The sequence below is a fragment of the Hippopotamus amphibius genome, chromosome 11 (genome assembly GCF_030028045.1).
Source record: "Hippopotamus amphibius kiboko isolate mHipAmp2 chromosome 11, mHipAmp2.hap2, whole genome shotgun sequence".
In the NCBI taxonomy this organism is placed as follows: Eukaryota; Metazoa; Chordata; class Mammalia; order Artiodactyla; family Hippopotamidae; genus Hippopotamus; species Hippopotamus amphibius.
The window spans coordinates 6,962,839-6,983,599 of NC_080196.1; the positions used below are offsets into that span (position 1 = coordinate 6,962,839).

At 36.7% G+C, this 20,761-nt stretch overlaps 1 protein-coding gene across 1 annotated transcript in view; it reads right to left on the bottom strand.

Moving 5' to 3' along the window:
- LOC130831595 (orofacial cleft 1 candidate gene 1 protein-like) overlaps positions 1–20,761 on the bottom strand; it is a gene marked incomplete at its 5' end in the record, with an annotated part of 175,328 nt that overhangs the window by 50,501 nt on the left and 104,066 nt on the right. Inside the window, one exon of the mRNA XM_057699860.1 lies at positions 4,533–4,615. Within this exon, the coding sequence (XP_057555843.1) occupies positions 4,533–4,615 (83 nt within the window). The remainder of the gene's footprint in view (positions 1–4,532; positions 4,616–20,761) is intronic.

Here is a 20,761-nt window from a genome sequence, read left to right on the forward strand (position 1 = left end):
CTTAGATATGTTATTCAATCTCACCAAATAGAAAGTTGAAATTGCTACCAAGAATTATACCAAAGATTTGGTTTACCCACCAATGCTCCTCAGTTGTTAAAATATAGGTGTTTTATGACAGAGTGTATTAAATTATTTTGGTTAATCTGTTAATATCTATCTTGATTGCTCAAATGTATTTATGGTGAAAATGCTATGTAGTATATTTCTTTGTATCTTTCACAGTTCCTAACATGGTAATAAGCACATTGTAAAATACTCAAGGATTAGTTATTAGAGGTCATGTTATTAAGTATTTATATTACAATAACAACCATGGAGTACCTCCAATTGCTAAATCACAAAGAAAAACACCTGTTAACTCTACAAACAGCAAAAATTTTCTGAACCTGTAGATTTCCTTTAAAGAATATGTAAGTTAACGTGCTAAACATTTCTTCAAATGGGTGTTTTGGAAGACATAAAGTCACATACACTCGTTTTTCTCCAAAGAAATGAACCCAAAGAGGAACAAAAACCCAAAGAAAATAAAAGTTTTAAATCCCCAAAGAGGTAAATATGTACAGCAAAATTCCCAGGTGAGTGAGTACCAGGATGAGTGAGGCTGTTCACGTGAAGACACTCACAGTCTAAACAATCTGCTGAGCACAAATTCTTCTCTTGAATCTCTGCCTAACAACTTATGCTTTGAGTAGGGTACCATCAACATTTAAAAGACAGAAAGTAGATCCTCTGGCCCATTTTGACTCTAAGTCCCTGATGCCAAAGAACATCATCAGTTTTTTAAAAAAAGGATTCTTCCAACAGCATTGTCTTTAGAAAGATGAATATCTATACTTCAAAATAGAAATTGGTGGTGCAAATTTGTTCTGGAAAGGCACATTTCACATCTTATCTATATGGCTACTCAAAGTCTGACCCATCACAGAAACCAACAGCAAGCATGTAAATATAAATTGCTAGAATTCAGAATATGATTTTCAAGTTCATGAGCTAAAAATTTGGTGTGTGGGGATTGTCATTCAAATACAGCATCAGTGAGGAAACCATAAATGCACACTCTTTCAAACACAACACAAAATGAGAGCCAAGAAGTATTTTCGAGAACTCTGAGAAACTAAAGTGTATTGTATTGTAGTCAAAAGAGCCAACGAAAGATGGTCAGAAGACTCTTATTCAAGTCTTCTTGCTACTTTGGAAACTTAGATTATTTAAAGTCCATGAATTTGAGTTTTTTGATCTGAAAAAAATGCAGATAATCTCTTTTGTATAGATGGCAGTATTTTTTATGAAGACAGTGCTATAATAGCGATAAAATTCTTTCTGGCGATGGAAAGGATAGAACTTAACCAGATGCCACTTAAGGATATAAGTAGCATCTGGTGCAATGCAATATATAGCATGGGCGATCAAGGGAACATTTAACATCCTTTCCTGTGCATTTATGACAGCATTTCTAAGAAGTTGCTAAGTGGAAAATACTATAGGAAGACAAATCTTAAGATATTAAGATACTATCAATTTATTAATATTAATATAATATTAAGATATTAAGATATCAAGATAATATTAAGATATTAAGACAAGATATTAAGTCTCAAAGTTGTCCAGCTCATGAAATGAAAGGTCCATTTAATTGTGTTATATGGTTGAAAGCAAAGCCCAGGGTCCCTATCTTGTCCATTCAGAGGTTTTTGCCTCTTAGCAAGAATTCCTTCCGTGGACCATTTGGTTAATGAAGAAGGGTGATGATGATGGGACCGATGAGAAGGTAAGTCTTTGTGTAGAGAAAGAGAGCTCTCAGTTCACAGATCAGTGGCACCAGTGCACTGGAAAAGCACTGCGGTGCTGGCACAATTAGGCTCCGCTTAACAGCAGCATTTTTCCCCCAAACTCTTTACAGGGTCTTTGCGCAGAGCTCTGGGGAGCACTGTTCACCTGCCCATCTGGCCAGATGAAGAGCAAGGGGATTGTTTCATCAAAAGAGAGAGCCTTAGAAAGAGGAAATAGTGAATCAAGAGCTGAATCCTGAGGATTACGAGCGCTTTTGAACTGCCCTGGGAAGATCAGAAGTGAGCAACACCATTTTTTAAGAAGGCAGGGGAGGAAGGTTTGGGGTGGACGCACGGTGCTAAGAGGCTTGCGTTAATAGGATCACAGAACTGCAAGTCATCAGTAACAACAACAAACACCAGGTGCATCTGAAGTATCAAAGCAAATAAATATGACATCATGTTCAGTTGCATCAGCGTTGTTAGCATCATCTAAAAAATAAAAACCCACAGCTCTAAATTAAATCCAGCCTAAATCCCGAGACCATCCAGCAAGAACACTAATTCCTCTTTCTTTAATTCATTTCTGATGTGTGTTCCAGAGAATTTTTCAGGACAGGCTTTCTATTAGCAGTACCCAGGGAGAAACAAGGTACTCTTTCCTGGCTGGGTAGTTCAGGATTTACCCAGAGAGACCCCTGGGGTAACTAACCCCCTCGGGTTTCTGTTTCTACCCTCTGGATGACAACTAGCATTTCTGACCACCTTGGACCACAAATTTTTATTGTTTTCTGGCTGCATGTTTTTTGAAAAATGAATGCTTCACATATGAAGTTCAACGTTAACCTCAATTTTCCCACAGTTACCCTATCAATTGCCTGGATTAGAGTCTTTAATATCAGTTGAAGATCCAAATGAATTCTTAATAGTATGAGAAGATAAGGGTAAGAAAAGGAACACACACAAATTGGCATAGAGGGTCTCAGATTTAGATTTAGTAGATAGTATAACCATCCTTGTACTCAGTCACTTGCTACTTGGGTGTATTTCTGGCTCTGTCTTCCCACAGCACTGACGTTATGGAGACGTATTACCAGCAAGCAAAAAGCTTCTTCCTAAAGCAGTTCAGAATTAAGACACCTTCCTAGTGTGCCTCACGCCCATGGAAGCACTTACACCCCCAAACAACTGATTAGCAATTTGGGGAGTACAACATTAAAAATAAAATGAAAAAAGACAACTCTTGAATTGAACGGGTAAACTCAGAAAACAAAGGGAAGAATTTTAGGTTTTCTGAGTGATTGCACTCTTTCTCATCTTACCTAATTTAGTCTTTCTTCTAATCCCAAAGTTTAAGATCAACAAATGGCATGAAAATTTTACAGAAATATTTAAAAGGCTAATATTAGATCCACAATATCCTAGAAATCTCATAGACGTAACCTTCCTTTAGCCTTCCAAAAAATATACATAAAAGTGTCTGATACCTAATATGTATATAGGATGTAAGCTTTTTTCCTTCCTAGCAAGTGGTCCTTGGTTTCCATATCCTATCCCTTAAATTAAGGTTATAAGACCCAAGAAGTAGAAAACATACACCTGGATGAAAGGACAAAGAAATAAACAATTTTTGAAGTTTTATTTCATGATGGATACAAATATAGATTCTAGAAACCGATAGTTTGGATTTCAAGCCCAGCTATGTACTTGTTAAGAATTTTGGGGGTTTTGTTTTTTTGTTGTTTTGTTTTCTGTTTTTTTTGGCTAAGTTGTTCCATCTCTCATACCTTATTTTTCTCGCCTGCTAAATACGAAAAATATGCCAATAGCAGTATCTGTCCCATTAGTTTGTGGTGAGAATAAGATGGTCCTTTGATGTGGAGGACCTGAGAACATTTTCTGGCATCTAGTAATTTCCTAGCACTCAGTGAATGTTATCTCTCACTGTTACAAATTTCACTAAACTTTTGATTTCTAAGCTTTCTTCTTCTGCAATGTAGAAACAACCAAAATTGTAAATGCTGTTAAGTGGTCATCTAGACATTAAAAACCCATTTATTTGATTAGATGGTGGTCCACTATTTAGAGATGGAAACAAGATTTACTTTAAAATCAGTCTTTAGAGAATGGCATGAAAGCTGGCTCTACAGACCTGTGTTTATTTAGTCAGCATACTGGAGACTAAAGATAATGATTCAGATAATTTGTATGGAAAGGGCAGGGCTGGAGAGAAATCCTTTTACTTTAATTTTCTAGCCAGGCTAAATTTTCTGAATACTTAAAACTCGAAGTCATTTGGTCCATGTAGATACAGATTTTGGAAATGGTTAAATCTCAAAAAACAGGATCCGATAATATCAGTAAAATTAATTTAACCAACGTTTGGAAACCCAGGCTATGTAATTTGTATAAACTCATCAAGATAGTTTTCTGGATAGACTTCATGGTAGCCATGATCATGCCAAACAGAACAGTACAATCAACACATTTTCTAATCACCCTGCCCAAGATGGAGAGAGTCTTATAGACTGGTTAAACTAAAGTCTTCAACAGCTTAAAGAAGTCTGATTCGGATGTAATAAAAAATTATTAGCATTACTGATTTCACAGACGTCAGCTGCTTTAGTATGTCTCATACTGCAAAACCTGCTTTGAAGACCAAATTACTATCTACCTGGAGATATATTTTAGGAAATCATTGTTAATAAGCAGGGCTGTCATTTTCTTGGTCAAAGCTGACTTCTAGAGCCTTCATCTTACCTTATTGTGTAATTCATGGGCTTCTTTTGAAAGATTGAGATCACAGTCCATAGGGCAGGGACCAATTTTATTAGAAACACTTCCTAGGGTTAAAAACAAAAGGTGGAAAAAAATATTATAGATTTTTACTTCAGAGGATATATAATCTTACACTACTGAGATCTAAGAGTTTACATAAAGCCTGACAAATGGGGGTAAAAGAAAGAATTCTCTGGAGGCTCTAAGCTGTTCTATGCTCCCAGTTTTAATTCAGTCAATGCACGAACTTCAAGTAGAACTTCATCATTGGCCACACCATGGGGATGAAATTTACAAGCAGCAGCTGTGTCTGATCTACTTTCCTGTCCTCATCCCGGTAGAATTCTCTATCCTCAGCTATGTTTCTGGGATTAAGTTTTCAAAGAAACTTCGCTGTGCCTCATACTAGTGTTCCAATACAAAACCTTGAGACTAGAGAGTTCTGTTATCTGTGTAGACCCAGCATTTCTCATGTGAGCTACCTTTATCAACTTTTGCATGACTTGCTTTACATCAGGGTTTCTCAGCCTCAGTGTGAGTGACATTTTGGATTGGATAATTCTTTGTCCTGTGTTCTGCAGGATGTTTAGCAGCTTCCCTGGCCTCTACCTACCAGATGCCAATGGACCCTCTACCTTCCCAACCCTCCCCTAGTTGGAGACAATTAAAAATGTCTCCAGACATTGCCAGATGTCCTTTGGGGAGCAAAACACCCCCAATTGAGAACTACTGCTCTAGACCAAAAACTCCTTGCAGATAGTGTGCTTTGATCATCTTTGTTTCTCCTGTCATGTCTAGCACAGTGCCTGAAATAGAATGCCTCAACAAATGTTTCTTAAATTATAAACAAAGAAAGATAGTACATAAGCAGATATTACTTTCCTTTATGCCTCTCGATCCATTGGCTTGACCTCTCACTTCAAGGAATTCATGTGCTAAGGCCTATCCCCAGCCTATCCCCTATCTCGTGACAAATACCCCAGCCCAGAAGCTGCTAGCGATTGGAGTACCTCAATAGAGCCACTGTTTTGATCAAAAGGTTGAACCAAAATCTTTTTTTTTTTTTTAAAGTATACATGTATCGTATGCCATGAGCAGCCACAGCCTTGCTGCCTGTCTTCTTCTCTCCCTCTACGGATTGAAGCCTGCCATCCTCAGCCCTTCGGAACTGCCTTTGTGGACGTTGTAAATGAGCTTTCCTTCGTGTAAAATGCTGAGGACGTGGTCTCCATAGTTACATGCTTTGGAAAACTTCCTCCCTAAAGATGACCCAGCCAGCCTAATGAGCATACTTTAGGTTTTTTATAGTGTCCGTCTGCTGAAGAAAAATTCTTTTAGTTTTCCTTCAACTGAAAATGTCTTTATATCAACCTCAATTTTTGAAGGATTTTTTGCTAGATACAGATTTCTGAATTGATATTTTTTCATTTCAAATATGTCATTACGTTGACTTCTGGTCTCCATTGTTTCAGGTGATAACGTTAGCCATCTTTCAGATCATTGTTCCCCTGAATAAAAAATGTGATTTTTTTTCTTCTATCTACTTTCAAGATTTTCACTTTAACTTTAGAGTTCAGCCATTTGATTATAATATTTTTAAATGTAGCTTCCCTTGTATTTATTCTTTTGGGGTTCACTAAGGGTATTCAATCTACGAGTCAATATATTCCATCAAATTTGGGGAATTTCCAATCATCACTCTTTTAATACATTTCTTCTTCCATCTTATTATCCTCTTTTCTTACCTATGAGTCCCATTATATGTATGTAAAACTATGTGATATGGCCCCATGGGTCTCTGAGTCTCTATTTTTCTCCCAGCTTTTTCTTCTCTGTATATCAAGTTGGTTAATTTCTTTTAATTCTTGGATTTTCAGTTCTGTAACTTCCATTTAGTTATATTTTTTATACAGTCCATGTCTCTGCTGAGATGACCTGACTAATCATTCATGAAGACCATATTTTCATTTACTTATTTGAAAGTGGTTTTTTAAAATTTATGAACATATTTATAATGGGTGTTTTCATGGCTTTTCCTACTAAATTTAATATCGGAATCATCTTACAGTTATTTTTATTCACTTTTTTCCCTGTCTAAGGTTTATAGTCTCCTGTTTCTTTGCATGTCTAGTAACTATAGATTATATAATGGGCACTGTAGAAGACTCTGGATTCTGTTATCTTCCTTGCAAAGGTGTTGATATTTTATTCCTAGTACACAGTTCAATTACCAGCTAATTCCATTAAACTTATGTAGGCTTAAATTTACATTTTGTTTTAGCATGTCTATGAAAAACTAAGGGTTCCCAAGCCACTCTAACTTATCAGAACTTAACCTCCAGATTCTAACTCCTCTGCCACTCTCATCAGAGCTTGATTTTAGGCGTAGAAGAAGCCTCTTTAGAGCATGGTCTTTATTCCTAACATGCAGACTTTTGGCATCTCAATTTGCTGTCAAACTGAAAATGAGGTATTAACATGGCTCTCCTGACTTGAACGCTACCTCTGTTCCAACTCTAGTTACCTCCTTTCTTCTCTCAGTTTCACAGCCGTCACTTAGCAAAGCCTCAGTTAGTCTAACTGGTCATGCACAGCCTTACCCGCAGCCAAGGACTCATTGACGGGGGTTGGTTCTTATGCTGATTTCTGGGCTCCTCTCTGCACAGCTCCCTGCTCCCTCTCCCTCTGCAGATTCTAGCTCCCTCAGCAACCCTGAATGCCAAACTTTGTCTCCTCAGCTCAGTGGGACTTCCTCTGCTTAGATTTCACTTCACTGCTTTAGAGTCAGAATTTTTTGCCCAGGTGGACAACCAGGGTTTTCCTCAAAAGCGTCTCTCGTCTCCAGGATCAGCAAGCCTTGTGCTTCCTGATGGCCGATGCTCCCTGACAATTAAAACATTCAAATGCTTCTTATCTTCTTTCCAGTTTAGTGCTCAATTGTAAAAGAAGAGTAGGGACTTTCCTGGTGGCGCAGTGGTTAAGAATCCACCTGCCAATGCAGGGGACAAGGGTTCGATCCCTGGGCGGGGAAGATTCCACATGCTGTGGAGCAACTGAGCACCTGTGCTACAACCACTGAGCCTGTGCTCTAGGGCCTGCGAGCCGCAACTACTGGGCCCATGTTCCTCAACTACTGAAGCCTGCATGCCTAGAGCCTGTGCTCTGCAACAAGAGAAGCCACTGCAATAAGAAGCCAGCGCACCACAACAAAGAGTAGCCCCCGCTCGCCACAACTAGAGAAACCCCATGCAGCAACGAAGACAATGCAGCCAATAAATAAACAAATAAATAAATTTATAAAAAATAAATAAAAAGTAAAAGAAGAGCTAGTCTGGTACCAGCTATTCTGCCGTAGCTAAAATCGGAAGTTGCAGTGTTGTTTATTTTTTAATTAAAAGTAGAAATGGATACACAAATTTGTCACAGATTAACTGGCACCCATGTTTCTTTGTTAGTGATACAAATATAGGTTAATTATTCTGAAAGTCCACTTTATTTTATGGAAGCAGTACTCAATTTAATTCTCAGGTCATCTTATATTGAGAAAATGATGAAATGTTTACAAATAACAGTAACCTGCTCCTGCCTTTGGAATGTGTTAGCTGGAATCACCCAGAAAAAATAAATGGAAGTCATATTTTTAATAATGCATGAGGTGCAAGAGGAAAACACTTGTCAAAACTGTGTAATGTTTCAGTACCCTATCTGTATATAAATGCACATGTTTATAAAAGTGTGTTTTCCCTGTGTTGTGCTAATCTTTTTTACTTGGCATATTTTTAATGGTTTTTCCAAATGACCTTTGTAAAATTAATCAAGGATCTGACACTGTCCTTTGGAGAAATACAAAGAAAGAATGCTGCTTATAATAACTTTTGCATGAAAAACAGCCAGAAAAATGACAAAACAGAGAAAACATTAATATTGAAAAAAAATTAAAGCCTGAAAGTGAAACTGACTGAAAAATGTTGCTTTTCGTTAGTAATATTTTTGTGAGCCTCTGAAATTTTATTTTCCCTTTATTTTCTAAACCATTGTCTTTATTACTAGAGATCAGATGGATTTCTCAAAACAATCTGCTAAGTAAAAAATACAACACAGCTTTTCAAGAGCTCTAATAGTGAGAAGCATCTCAAATTAAAGATTAATAAAATGTACAGAAAATATGTGTAAAAAATACAAATACAGAAAACCTAGAAAAATGCCTGCAATTAGACAGGATGGAAATCTAAAAAGAAATTAAATGTAGTTGTAATACATGTCCTATTCTTTTCTTTGAGAAAATTACTACTGAAGTGAGGAATTTTTTTCCTCCTGTAATTTAAATGTTAAACTGCCAGATGTGTGTCTCATGCTTGAAGAGTCGAAGCTTTGCATTATTTAGCATATTAAGAATCACAGAATTTTAAAAAGGGCTCCTTTATTGCCTGGAGGTTCTAATTAAGTAAACCTTAGCCTGGTACATTTAAAACTTGCAATACAAAAGATTTTGCTCTTTCTTTTTTCCTCATAGTCAAGTCACATCTATATAACAAATATGGAAAATCTGAGATGATATAATTTTTCTTTTGCTTGAAGAATTAAAGCTATCTATTATTTTAAGAAGTTTTTAATAGAGGCCAGCAATCTAGAAGAACTCAGGATTCCAAATACTTTTTAATCATTGCAAGTTGCTTTCTTTATTTATACCGAAGAATGTGTGTTTCATAAAGGCAGTTCTATACTATCAATCTTACCCTCTCTTCCTTACTTTCCTTGCCTCTGCTGTGATCTCAACTATTCTCCTCTTGTTAGACAAAGACAATGCTAAGGAGAAACAAGAAGATCGGAGGTTTTAGATGGATATTACGTTTTTGTGCATTTCTGTGCGCGTGTTTGTGTTAAATATCTGATCGCACAGCACTAATTAGTTGTCCTTTCAGCAGTTTGTGGAAAGAGTTTCAGCAGCTAAAGTGAAACCATAATCAGATGGGAGCTCTGTAGGCACCCAACATTCATAAATCATTCCCTTAAATACAGTTATTTTTGCCATTTTAGAAAATGTCAAAGGTGTCAACTCTGTCCAAATATACCGCTTAACAGTAACTATTTTAGTAAATTGACTTGAAATGCATTCAGCTTACTGACAGTTAGAAGCACATAATCTAGTTCACAGTACAAATGAATAGTGTAAAGGCCAAAATAGGCACCAAAGTATGAATTCTCAGTGACATGTTGCAATGACCATGGCTGAAACCACAGACCAAAATCTCAGCATTATCTACAGCAGAAACAGGTGCTCACAGTTTTTGAAATCTGATTGTTTATATCTAGTTCCTAGTTAAGAAAGTAAAAATGCTTTAACCATTTTCAAAATAATAGTCAAATGTCTATTTAAAGATATTAACAGTGAAAGAACTAGAAATTACATAAAAGCAAGTAACGACAGTAACATTCTCTGCTAGCAGCCTAGTTTGAACCTATAAACAGTAACTTCTCAGATGCTGCCAACATAAACATAAATGTTGGTCATAATGTCAAGGAGCAAATGCTGCCTTTTTTTCACTGGAGGAACAAATGAGCAAATTGATCCTCAAAAATGTAACTGCTGACAAAGGATACGTACCATAGAATTGGAGTTTAGGTTTGGCCAGAATTATTCCCTCTAAAGCCTAAAATATTTAGTAAAAGGGAAAGTGCACCTACTATTTTATGAATTGGTTTCTTAGAAGTGTTAAGAAGTTCAATGGTTTCATATTTGGGGATGTTTTAATATCAGTGGCATCAGGAATGCAACAAAATTATTTCCACTTTCACTTCTGCCCAAACCGCTAAGCCACAACCTGTCCACATAGAACCTCAACCCATGTGACACTTTGGTACCACTTATGAATATCAACCGTTAGTTGATTGATAATAATATGTTGTATTTTATATAGTATTTTTCAGTTTATTAAAACATATTTACATATATTACTTATTTAATTCAAGTAATTTTGATTAACTTTATTGGCAGAACAGAACTGCAAATATTTCTGCCATCATATCATCCTGTAGTGATCTCTGAATATTTTGCACTTTCAGGATAAAAAATAGATTCATACATGTATGCCTTTCCTAATAAAATATTATTGTAATGGAAGAGCAGGAATATACCTGGTTATTCTCTCCAAGAATAATTTTTAAACATCACCCATTTCTGCCATCCTTAAAAGGACTGCATCCTTTTATGAAAGTTAGCTTCTTTTCCCCTTATTCTTAAAACTATTAAACTCTCCATCTTAAGCACAATGAAAGAATTCAGAAACTTTAATATGCTGCTCATGAGCTTTCCTTGGTTATCATCAATTAACAACTTTCATTGAACTTAGAACACCCAAAGCTATTTAGAATAATAAATTATTTTACCCACTAGTAAGTCCCTATTGTTGAGAGGAAATTACAGGTAGAGATAGGGGGAGTTAGTTCCAATACTGAAATTACCAGGATATGGACATAGCCAAGTATGTTTTTCTCATTATGGTAACTAATACAATAACACTGGGGTGATTTAGTGAGCACCTACTACATGCATTACACTTTACATAAATTGTTACTAATCCCAAGTAAGGCCTGCTATCTCCCCTTTGCAGGTGAAGAAGCAAAGATTCACCGGTTAAGGAACTTTACAAAGGACATTAAATGGTAAGGATGTGAGTCAGGATGTGAATTTAAGCCTCTCTGACTCCCATACCCAATTGCTATTTCCCCCATGAGATGTGCACAAATCTGCATTCTCTGTCGATTCCTCTCTTGCACATTTCCAGGAGGTAGACAGAGATGAGGGCTAGTTGTCACAAAAAGGAATAAAAACAGAACTTTGACTCAATACCCTAACTGCTGACTTTTAGCTATTCATACTAGGGAGAAAAGGAATAGTAAAATCTTAAAGAAAATAATAGTAATAGCTAACATTGTTGAGTTCATACTATATACCAGGCTTTATAGGTTTCAGTGTCCCAAGTTAGTTACTAATTTTAAACTCTTGTCCTCAAAACTGTATTAAAACACTTTAAAGAGTAATAGATTTTACCAATGCACATTTTACCTCCTTCCTTGAGGATATTATGCTAAGTAAATTTAGCCAGTCACAGAAAGACAAATATTGTCTGGTTCTATTTATATGAGGGACACAGGATGGTCAAATTCAGAGAGACAGAAAGTAGAAGTGATGATTGCCAGGGGCAGGAAGCAGGGTAAAATAGGAAGTTACTGTTAATGGCTACAGAGTTTATGTCTGAGAAGATGAAAAAGAATTTGGAGATGGATGGAGGTGATGGTTGTACAACATTGTGAATGTACTTAATGCCACTGAACAGCACATTTAAAAACAGTTAATTTCATATTATCTGTATTTCATCACAATTAAAACATTTTTTACTTCCATATTCCTCAAGCCCTAAACGAAATGTTAAGAAACTTTTAAAATGCTGTAGTGCCCCGAAAACAAAATAAAACAAGGCAAAAAACTGAATGGTACACTTGCTTTTCCCTTCTTCTCCTCTCTAAGTATAAGTAAAAAACCCTAGAAATAATGTAGGAGGCAACTGAAGGAAATTCTGAAAGATATAAAGAGAGGGAAGAGGTGATTAGGGACCCCGGGACTAGAGTGACAATATAGGATCAGGCATCTTATGCCCCCTCCCACCCCACCCAACAGAAGAAAGGAATCCAGAACCAGCATCTCCAAATCCATCCTATCAGCAAATAGTGGTCCAGGTAGGACCCAATCTACCCTTAGAAAGGAAGTCCCAACAACAACCTCAGGTGAGTCCAGCAGCAATGGAGAACAGGAGAGACCAGAGCCTACTGAAATTAGCATCCATCCTCTCCTTCCCTGCTGCTTGAAACAGCCCTCCTCCCACCAAGAGACAACAAACAGGTGGCCAAGTGGCGCCAGCAGGGGGATCCCGCCACAACTGATTCCTACACCAGAGAGTTTCTCAACATCCTGAGGCTGGAGACTCCCTTCCCCACCTAAAGGCAGCAGGTGGCCAGGCATGGGGAAGCGCCCCCTGTCCTCCCAGGCATCACCAGCAAGGTCCAGTGGGTGTGCTCCAGATACACAAGCTGCATCATGCAGCCCAAACCAGCACATTTTTTAATTGCTGAAAGAAAAATCAGTCAACTACAAATTCTATATCCAGTGATTATCCTTCAAGATTGAAGGCAAAATACATTCTCAAATAAAAGGAAACAAAAAGAATTTGTTGCGAGACCATCCCTTAAGTAATGGCTAAAGAAATTTCTTCAAATTGAAAGGAAATTATAAAAGAAGAAATCTTGGAGGATCTGGAAGGGGAAAAAAAAAAAGAAAAGAAAAAAAATCAGAATGAGCATCAAACGTGAATATATATAATACACTCTTTTTTCTCTCACGGGTTTTAAAAATCACATTTGACGATTGGAACAAAAATCATAACACCGTGTGTTACCCAAGACAATGATATTTAAAAGCAGGGAAGGTAAAGGGACTGAAATGGAAGTAAAGTATTTACATTTGACTCAAAATGTAAAATACTGATAGCAGGAAACTGAGATAAATCACACGTATATTGCCATACCCAGGGCAACTACTATGAAAACGACACAAGAGATTTGTTCAAAAATTATAATCAAATCAGGATGGAATCTTAAAAAGGGTTCAAGTAATGCACTGGAAGGCAAGTAAAGAGGAACAGAGGAATGAAAAACAGAGGAAATAATGAGAAAACAGATACTAACATGGCAGACTTAGTCCTAACATACCCATAATAACCTTATATGTAAATGGTCTAACTATAGCAAGTAGAAGGCAGATATTGGCAGAGAGAAATTATGTTTTAAAATATGTTCTAATTAGATGCTATTTACCAAAAAAAAAATGTACTTCAAATTCAATAGCAGATAGATACATTGCATTTTCATTTGCATCCAGTTCAAATTTTTTTGAGACTTCATTGTTTTGATCCACAGATTATTTAAAAGCGTGTTTAATTTCTAAGGGTTGAAAAGTTTGCTTTTGGTTTTATGTTAATTATTTCCGGTTTGATTTTATTATGATCACAGGAAATACTCTGTATGATTTCAATTCTTTTACTTTTGATGAGGTTTCTTTGATTGGCCCAGGATATATTTGTGAATGAATATATGGGCACTTGGAAAAAAAATGTATATTGACAAGTTTTACATAATCTCCTCTAGAAAATAGAGGAGAAACACTTCCTCACTCATTTCCTGAGGCCATTATAATAACCCTGACACCCAAACCAGACAAAGATAGTACATTAAAAAATAAAACTACAGACCAATATCTCTCAGAAACTTGGAATTCTCAAGAAAATATTAGCAAATTGAATCTAACAATGTATGAAAAGAATTATACAGCTTGAATGTATGGCTACAGTAATCAAAGCTGTGTGGTATCAGGACAGACATGTAAGTCAATGGAACAGAAGAGAGAAGCCAGAAACAAGTTTAGAAAAATATGCTCAATGGCTGATTTTCAAGAAAAATGCAAAATCACATCAATGGAGGAAAAACAGCCTTTATGACAAATGGTATTGGAGCAACTGGCGAAAAATAATAATAATAAAATAAAATAAAAATTAACCTAAACTTCATTCCTTATGTTAAAAAATAGTTCAAAATGGATTTGCTTTTTGAAAAGAAAAAAAAAAAAAAACAGTAGAAAATATTCAAGAACTTCAGGCAATGAGTTCTTAGACTTGATACCAAAGCCTGATCTATAAAAGGAGATTGATAAATTGGACTTCATTAAAATTCAAAATCTTTATGAAATACCCTGTTAAGAAGATGAGAAGGCAAGCTGCAGACTGAGAGAAAATATTTGCAAAGTACATATCCAACAACTACTGGTTTTATTCAGCATACATGTGTTATGGGCAAAAAATCAAGATGATGAACCCTTGATCGCTCCAACAACTAGTTCATTACACTTGGTTAAAACGTTATTTTATGGCAATTATTCATACATATGATGCCTGATTCCTGCAAGTTTAAAAAAAGGAAAAAAAAAAAAGATGTTTTGTTACAAGTCTAGGTGAAGGTATAAGAAGGTACTATTAATTATGGTTCAGAAAGAAGATGTTGTAATGTTTTAAGAAAATGCTTACACCTTTCAAATATTTGACCTTAGAAAGTTTTATATGCATGTGTCTGTGTGCACATGCAATTAATATTTCAATGCTGGAGAAGACACTTGCTGATAAAAACAATACATCAGTCTGAATATAGAAAAACTAACTAATGACAATTTGTTTGGAAAGAGAGGGTTAATCGTATGGGAAGAAAAATATTTGTGCTTTAGGGTTCTCTATCGTTTTTCACTGAATTATGTTTTCACAACCTACATCTCTTAACACCATTACAGGAGCCAATGTCTTTAACACTAGCCTTACACCTTGTATATGCTTATTGCTATGCATGTTGAAAACGTTGAAGGATCTTTTTTACTACAGCTTCAAATCTACAAAACACTCAAGATTCTAGTGAAACAGGCCTGTGTTCATGTAACAAGGTATAGAATACAGTCTTAACAAAAGAAATAGTTGTGGCTTTGCAAATAAATGTTGATCACACTTGCTGGCCTCTAGAAATAAAAAATATCCAAAGACAACGGGTCATGTATTTGTGCTACAGAGCATCAAGTGCTTCTATCCTTTATTGCCACATATCAACATTCAAGAGCAGACTGACTTTTCCAAGAAAATGAGTTTAATACCAAAAAAGATTGATTTCTCTCCTACCTCATGCCCAAAGAAATATTTACCTGTTTGGCTCAAAAGCCTATTTTTCTAATTTATATTTCCTATGTCTTACTCCATATGGATCATCTAATTAGACTGAGCGGATCATTCTGGATAAAAAGACTGTCACTTTCTGACCGTTTTAATTTCAATTATTTCCATATTGAACGAAGTCAATCACATGCTCATAAGAAAGAAAACTAAATCAGTCAGACCATTAAAGTGTTCCAAGTCAGCCTCATGTTTAGAAAGAGCTAATGAAACCATTTATTCATGTGAGGTCTCACAATGTCATTTATTTTTTATTCCCACTTGGAGTTTGACAAGGACAGTAACTAAACCAAAGGAAATGCTACCTGCTAAAGACTTGCAGAAATTACCTATAGTGTGTCTTCTTTGGATAAATGCCTATTTGTGTTCTACGTGTATAAATCATCTAAAATTGGCAAACTCATGGAATTAGAGAGTAGCACGGTAGATGCAGGGGCTGGGGGGTGGGGGTGGGTATATGCTAGTTAACGAGCCGAAAGTCTCAATGATGCAAAATGAATAAGTTCCAAAGATCCGCGGTACAACACCAGCCATCCAACTGATGATACTGTTTTGTACACTTAAACATTTGTTAAGAGGGCAGATCCCTGTTCTGTTATTACCACAACAAAATAAAATGTAAAGAATGGAAGAGCCTGTAGTAAAAAACCAATATCAATATCGTAAACTGGAGCAATTGGAAAGCTATGTCAGATGGGCTGCTACTTTGTCACCTGTAAGGAGCAAATCCTCCCCAATTGGTCATGGTTTCTTTCATCACAATTCACGTTAGTAAAAACAGGATAAAAGTACATTTTATCCCTACAGTTCTTTATTTCCAACTTATCCAGATTGTGTGTTCAGCTCTGGGTACTTCTGGGCATGTCCAGATTGAATAGTGGGGCCAGAGACAAGTGTGTCTTGTCACAGGTCCGTAGTAACCCTTCCTTCCTAAGCCACTGCTCCCAAAGCTTTTTAGAAATGTTCAAATTGTCCTAACCTGCTAGGTCAATTTCAAGGTCTCACATTCAGTCAAGAACTACAATATTATTTGTCGTCTATCTCCACTTCTGCAATATCATTTTTCAAGGACATGTGTCTAATACTGAGACACTGAGGATTGGCAGATTAAATGAGAGAGATTAGCCAAGGAAAAATGGAATTATTTTGCTAGACAGTACAGTTTTAGGAGTGATTGCTCAAAGTACAAGGCACACTTGCATTTGTTAACGTATTTGCCACAACAGATTAAGGATCTCTCTCTCTCTCACACACACACACACACAAGATGTGTGTATGGAGGAAAGAGTAAGTATTTATTACCCCTGCTCTAAAGACCACAGTCAGCAAAGTGTGTATCCCAAAAAAGATTTCCAATTGTTTCAAAGAGAAAAGGAAGTTCTTTTTAAAAAAATGACGGTGTTAGTAGCTCTAAAAATATTGGTAACTTGAGGGCTTTTGAAATGGCTGGGGTCAGTTGACTGGGAGAACGATGAACCAGTTTGAATGATAACATAACCCCATTGCATTTTTATGTTCCTTACTGCACTGCTTAATAGCACAGGTACAGAGGAAAAAACTGACTGTGATGGATATATGAGACCAAATAAAACGTTGAGGGTGTAAAATGTCCTGAAAACACAAGCTGTAATCTGATGTTGTCGATCTAATCCACACACACTCTGTAATTAGAAACATATTGGAACAGGGCAGCAAGCACGTATTTGTACTTTTCCCTCAGACCTCTATTTTGATCATTCACATGTGACACATTCATTTTTACTGCCATTCCCACTTAAAAAAAATTTTTTTAAGGTAGCGTAAACCCCCCCCCATAATGTTTTGAACCCTTCTAAATTATTTTTCAGTTTTCTCTCCTGAAAGGAAATAACAAAGCAAAGGTTCTAACCTGCTGGAAACGTTTTAAGCCCATCTCCTCTCTCTGTCCCCCAGATCCTTTTGACACACCCTCCTCCCTTCTTTCTTAGTGTTAAGCTGCTTCTCCACTTCCTCTACATCAGTGGGAACACTTCCCTTATGGGTGTCAGGATCTCTCAGAGGGGTCAGGGGCTGCCCCGCAGAGGAAATGACAAGCTGTGAAATGGAAAAGAACAATTTCTTCCACATGTTCCTTTGCTCTTAGAGCAGCGCGAGGTTGTCAGCTAGCATCACTCTGGAACCAAGCAGGACTCTGCATCGTAGTCCTGTCAAAACTAATTTACAATTAAAGACCCGCACAACTGTTTAAAGCTTTTTCAATTCCAGCAGTTTTCCGAAATGACGCTGAGATTGAAGTGGCTCAAACCAGAAACCATTGTTGTAATTAACCCCTAATGGTGAAGAAGCTCACAAAACCAGACAAAGTGGAAAACAATTGTAATTTTTTATGAAATCTGTTAAAAATGCAATCCTTGCTCTACCTCCAATTAACATCTGTGTGGAGTTTCCCCAGCTGAGCCCCAATTTGGGGAGTTTAATGTTGCAGGTATTGGAAGTCTTAGTCTGTAAATAAAGTTACAAGGTGACAACTTCATTGATCTGTAAGAAGGAAGGGAGGAAGGAAGGAAAAAAACGAAGGAAGGGGGGAAGGAAGGAAGAAGGAAGACAGGATTTACCTTGATCGTTGATGTTCTTAAAAAAAAGATTTATCTTAAAATACTTTGAAGCATTTCTATGATTTTAAACCTTTCCTACTTTTTTGGCCACACCGTGAGGCATGGCATGTGGAATCTTAGTTCCCCAACCAGGGACAGAACCCGTGCCCCCTGCAGTGGAAGCACAGCGCCCACACCACTGGACCACCAGGGAATTCCCAGCACTTCTATGATTTTAAATATTTGAATGCATTTCTACTAAATAAAGGCATTTTAAATTGCAGATAATTAGCTTTTTATGCAGATAAATACCTTTGAAACATACTGTGGTTCCCTGAAGTTCAATTTTGCACTTAGATAACCAACTTATCGCATAACGCTGTTTGAAAATCAAGAATTCCAAGAGAACAAACGTCATATCTAAAAACAGCCTCAACATTTCACCAAACGGTGATTCTGAAGCAGCCATTCCTAATTCTTAAAATCTTGGACATGTTTTGTAGAAGCACTCATTCCTTAAAAACTATAAGAACGTTATTAGATACAACAGGAAATGATTTGGGACAGTCTCTCCACAAACTCAACTCTGTCGAAAGCAAAGTCATGTGTACTAGTTTCAAATAACAGATTCATAATTTTTCCATAGAAACAGGTAACAACTGACTTACAAATTACTAAAAAAAGGCTATACCACTATGGCCTGGAATAATTAATAGTGTCTGAAACTTGCTTTTCTTATCTTACATGTGAGGGAACAGTGGCTAAAGTCTTTGGGGAACATGGCATGTAGATTTGTCTAAAACTAGCTAAGAGTGCTCACACAGTAGGTCTCTTAATGAATGAACGCACTAACTAAGCTCTAGTGACCAGCTTGTCCAGGGCTCCCCCTTCTTAGTTGCAGTTTTATGGGCCTGAGCTGCTTTCCATCTGTGGTTCTTCTCTCACTGCTATCAATTAATTTGCCCTCCATCCTGCCTTACTTCACTGCTTAGATGGGGCATAACAGTATATACTGAGCAGAACTCTTTTCGCATGGCACTTAAAAAGTCACTGAGATAGAACCACACATATATATCCAATTGATTTTTGACAAAGGTGCTAAGGCAATTCAGTGGTAAAAGAATAGGCTTCACAACACATAATGTTAGAAAAACTGAGCCTTCACATACAAAAACAACAAAACAAAACCCTCAACTGCAACCTCATACCTTATTCAAAAAGCAATTTACCTTCAAAGTGATCATTGCTCTAAACATAAAATGTAAAACGAGAAAACTTTCAGAAGAAAACATGACAGAGGGTTAGATAAAGAGTTCACGGGTGAGATATCAAATGTACAATCCATTTAAAAAATTGGTAACTTGGCCTTAAACAAAATTCAAAACTTTTTCTCTGTGAAAGACACTTAAGAAAGCTAAAAGTCAAACTACAGACAGGAAGAAAGCATTTACAAACGACATATGCAACAAAGGATTTGTGCCCAGAATGTATAAAGAACTGTCAAAACTCAACAATAAAAAAAAAAAAATTAAAAACCCAATTTAAACATGGGCAAATGACTTGAACAGATTCGTCACCAAAGAGTATATATGGATGGCAAATAAGTAAGTATGAAGATGTTCAATAGTATTAGCCATTAAAGAAATACCAATCGAAATCACAATTTGGGATTTAATTTGAATACAAATAACAATGACTTTTTAAAAAACTGACAATCCTAAGTGCTGATGCAGAGGCAGAGCAACTGAAACTCTCACATGTTCCTGGTGGAAATGCGAAATGGTGCAGCCTCTCTGTAAAATGGTTAGGTGGTTTCTTATAATGTTAATTATACAAATGCCATACAACCCAGCAATTCCACTTCAAGGTATATGTTCTGGAGAAATAAATACTATGTTCGCACAGTCACTTGTGTATGAATATTTATAGCAACTTTATTCATAATAGCCAAAAATAGAAACAATCTGAACATGCTTTAATGAGTGAACAGATAAATAAGCTATGGTATGTCCATGTAATAGAATATTATTCGGCCATAAGTAGGAATGAACTCTTGATACGTACAACAACTTGGTTGAATCTCAAAGGCATTATGTTAACTAAAAGCAGGCAGTGTCAATAAAAGATTACATATGGTATGACAACTTGGAAAAAACAAAATTATAATGATGGAAAGGGATCAGTGGGTATCAGGGCTTAGGGCTGGGGCTGGGAGTGAGTAAGGTGTGCCTGCAACACACAGATAGCACGAAGGAGGTGGTTTGCGTAACGGAATGGTTCTTGATCCTGACCCTGGTAGTGGTGACATAAAACTACACAGGTACTAAATTACAAAGAACTGAATACTCTAAACAAGTTAATTTCACTGTATGTTAGTTTGAAAAATAAAGTAAATAAACTGCTTGACTTATTCTCACAGAAGGGAGCTGTAAGCCCAGATGGCACCCAGAGCCGCACCCATTTATCCATTCAGCAAATGTTCGCTGAGAACCTACGATGTGTCAGTGTTGCTATAGGCATTGAGTACGTGAATAAACAAAACAAAGAGCCCTGCCTTCATGGAGTTGGCAGTCCAGCCACACCTCTTGATGGTAAATTTCCAAGACTTAGCCAAGTAAATGGGGCACTGAGGTGAGGACAGAGCTAGTGCCTTCAGAAGCACCTTTAGGTTTCATCTCAAGGCATAAAGGAAGAGCACAACAGTCTGAAGGTCCTTAATAAGAGTGTACCCTCCACAGCAAGGCTACAACTTATACCATAATTAGGCCACCTTGCCCTCTTTCTCATCTTCAGACAACAACACTAGACAGAACTCCAGAAT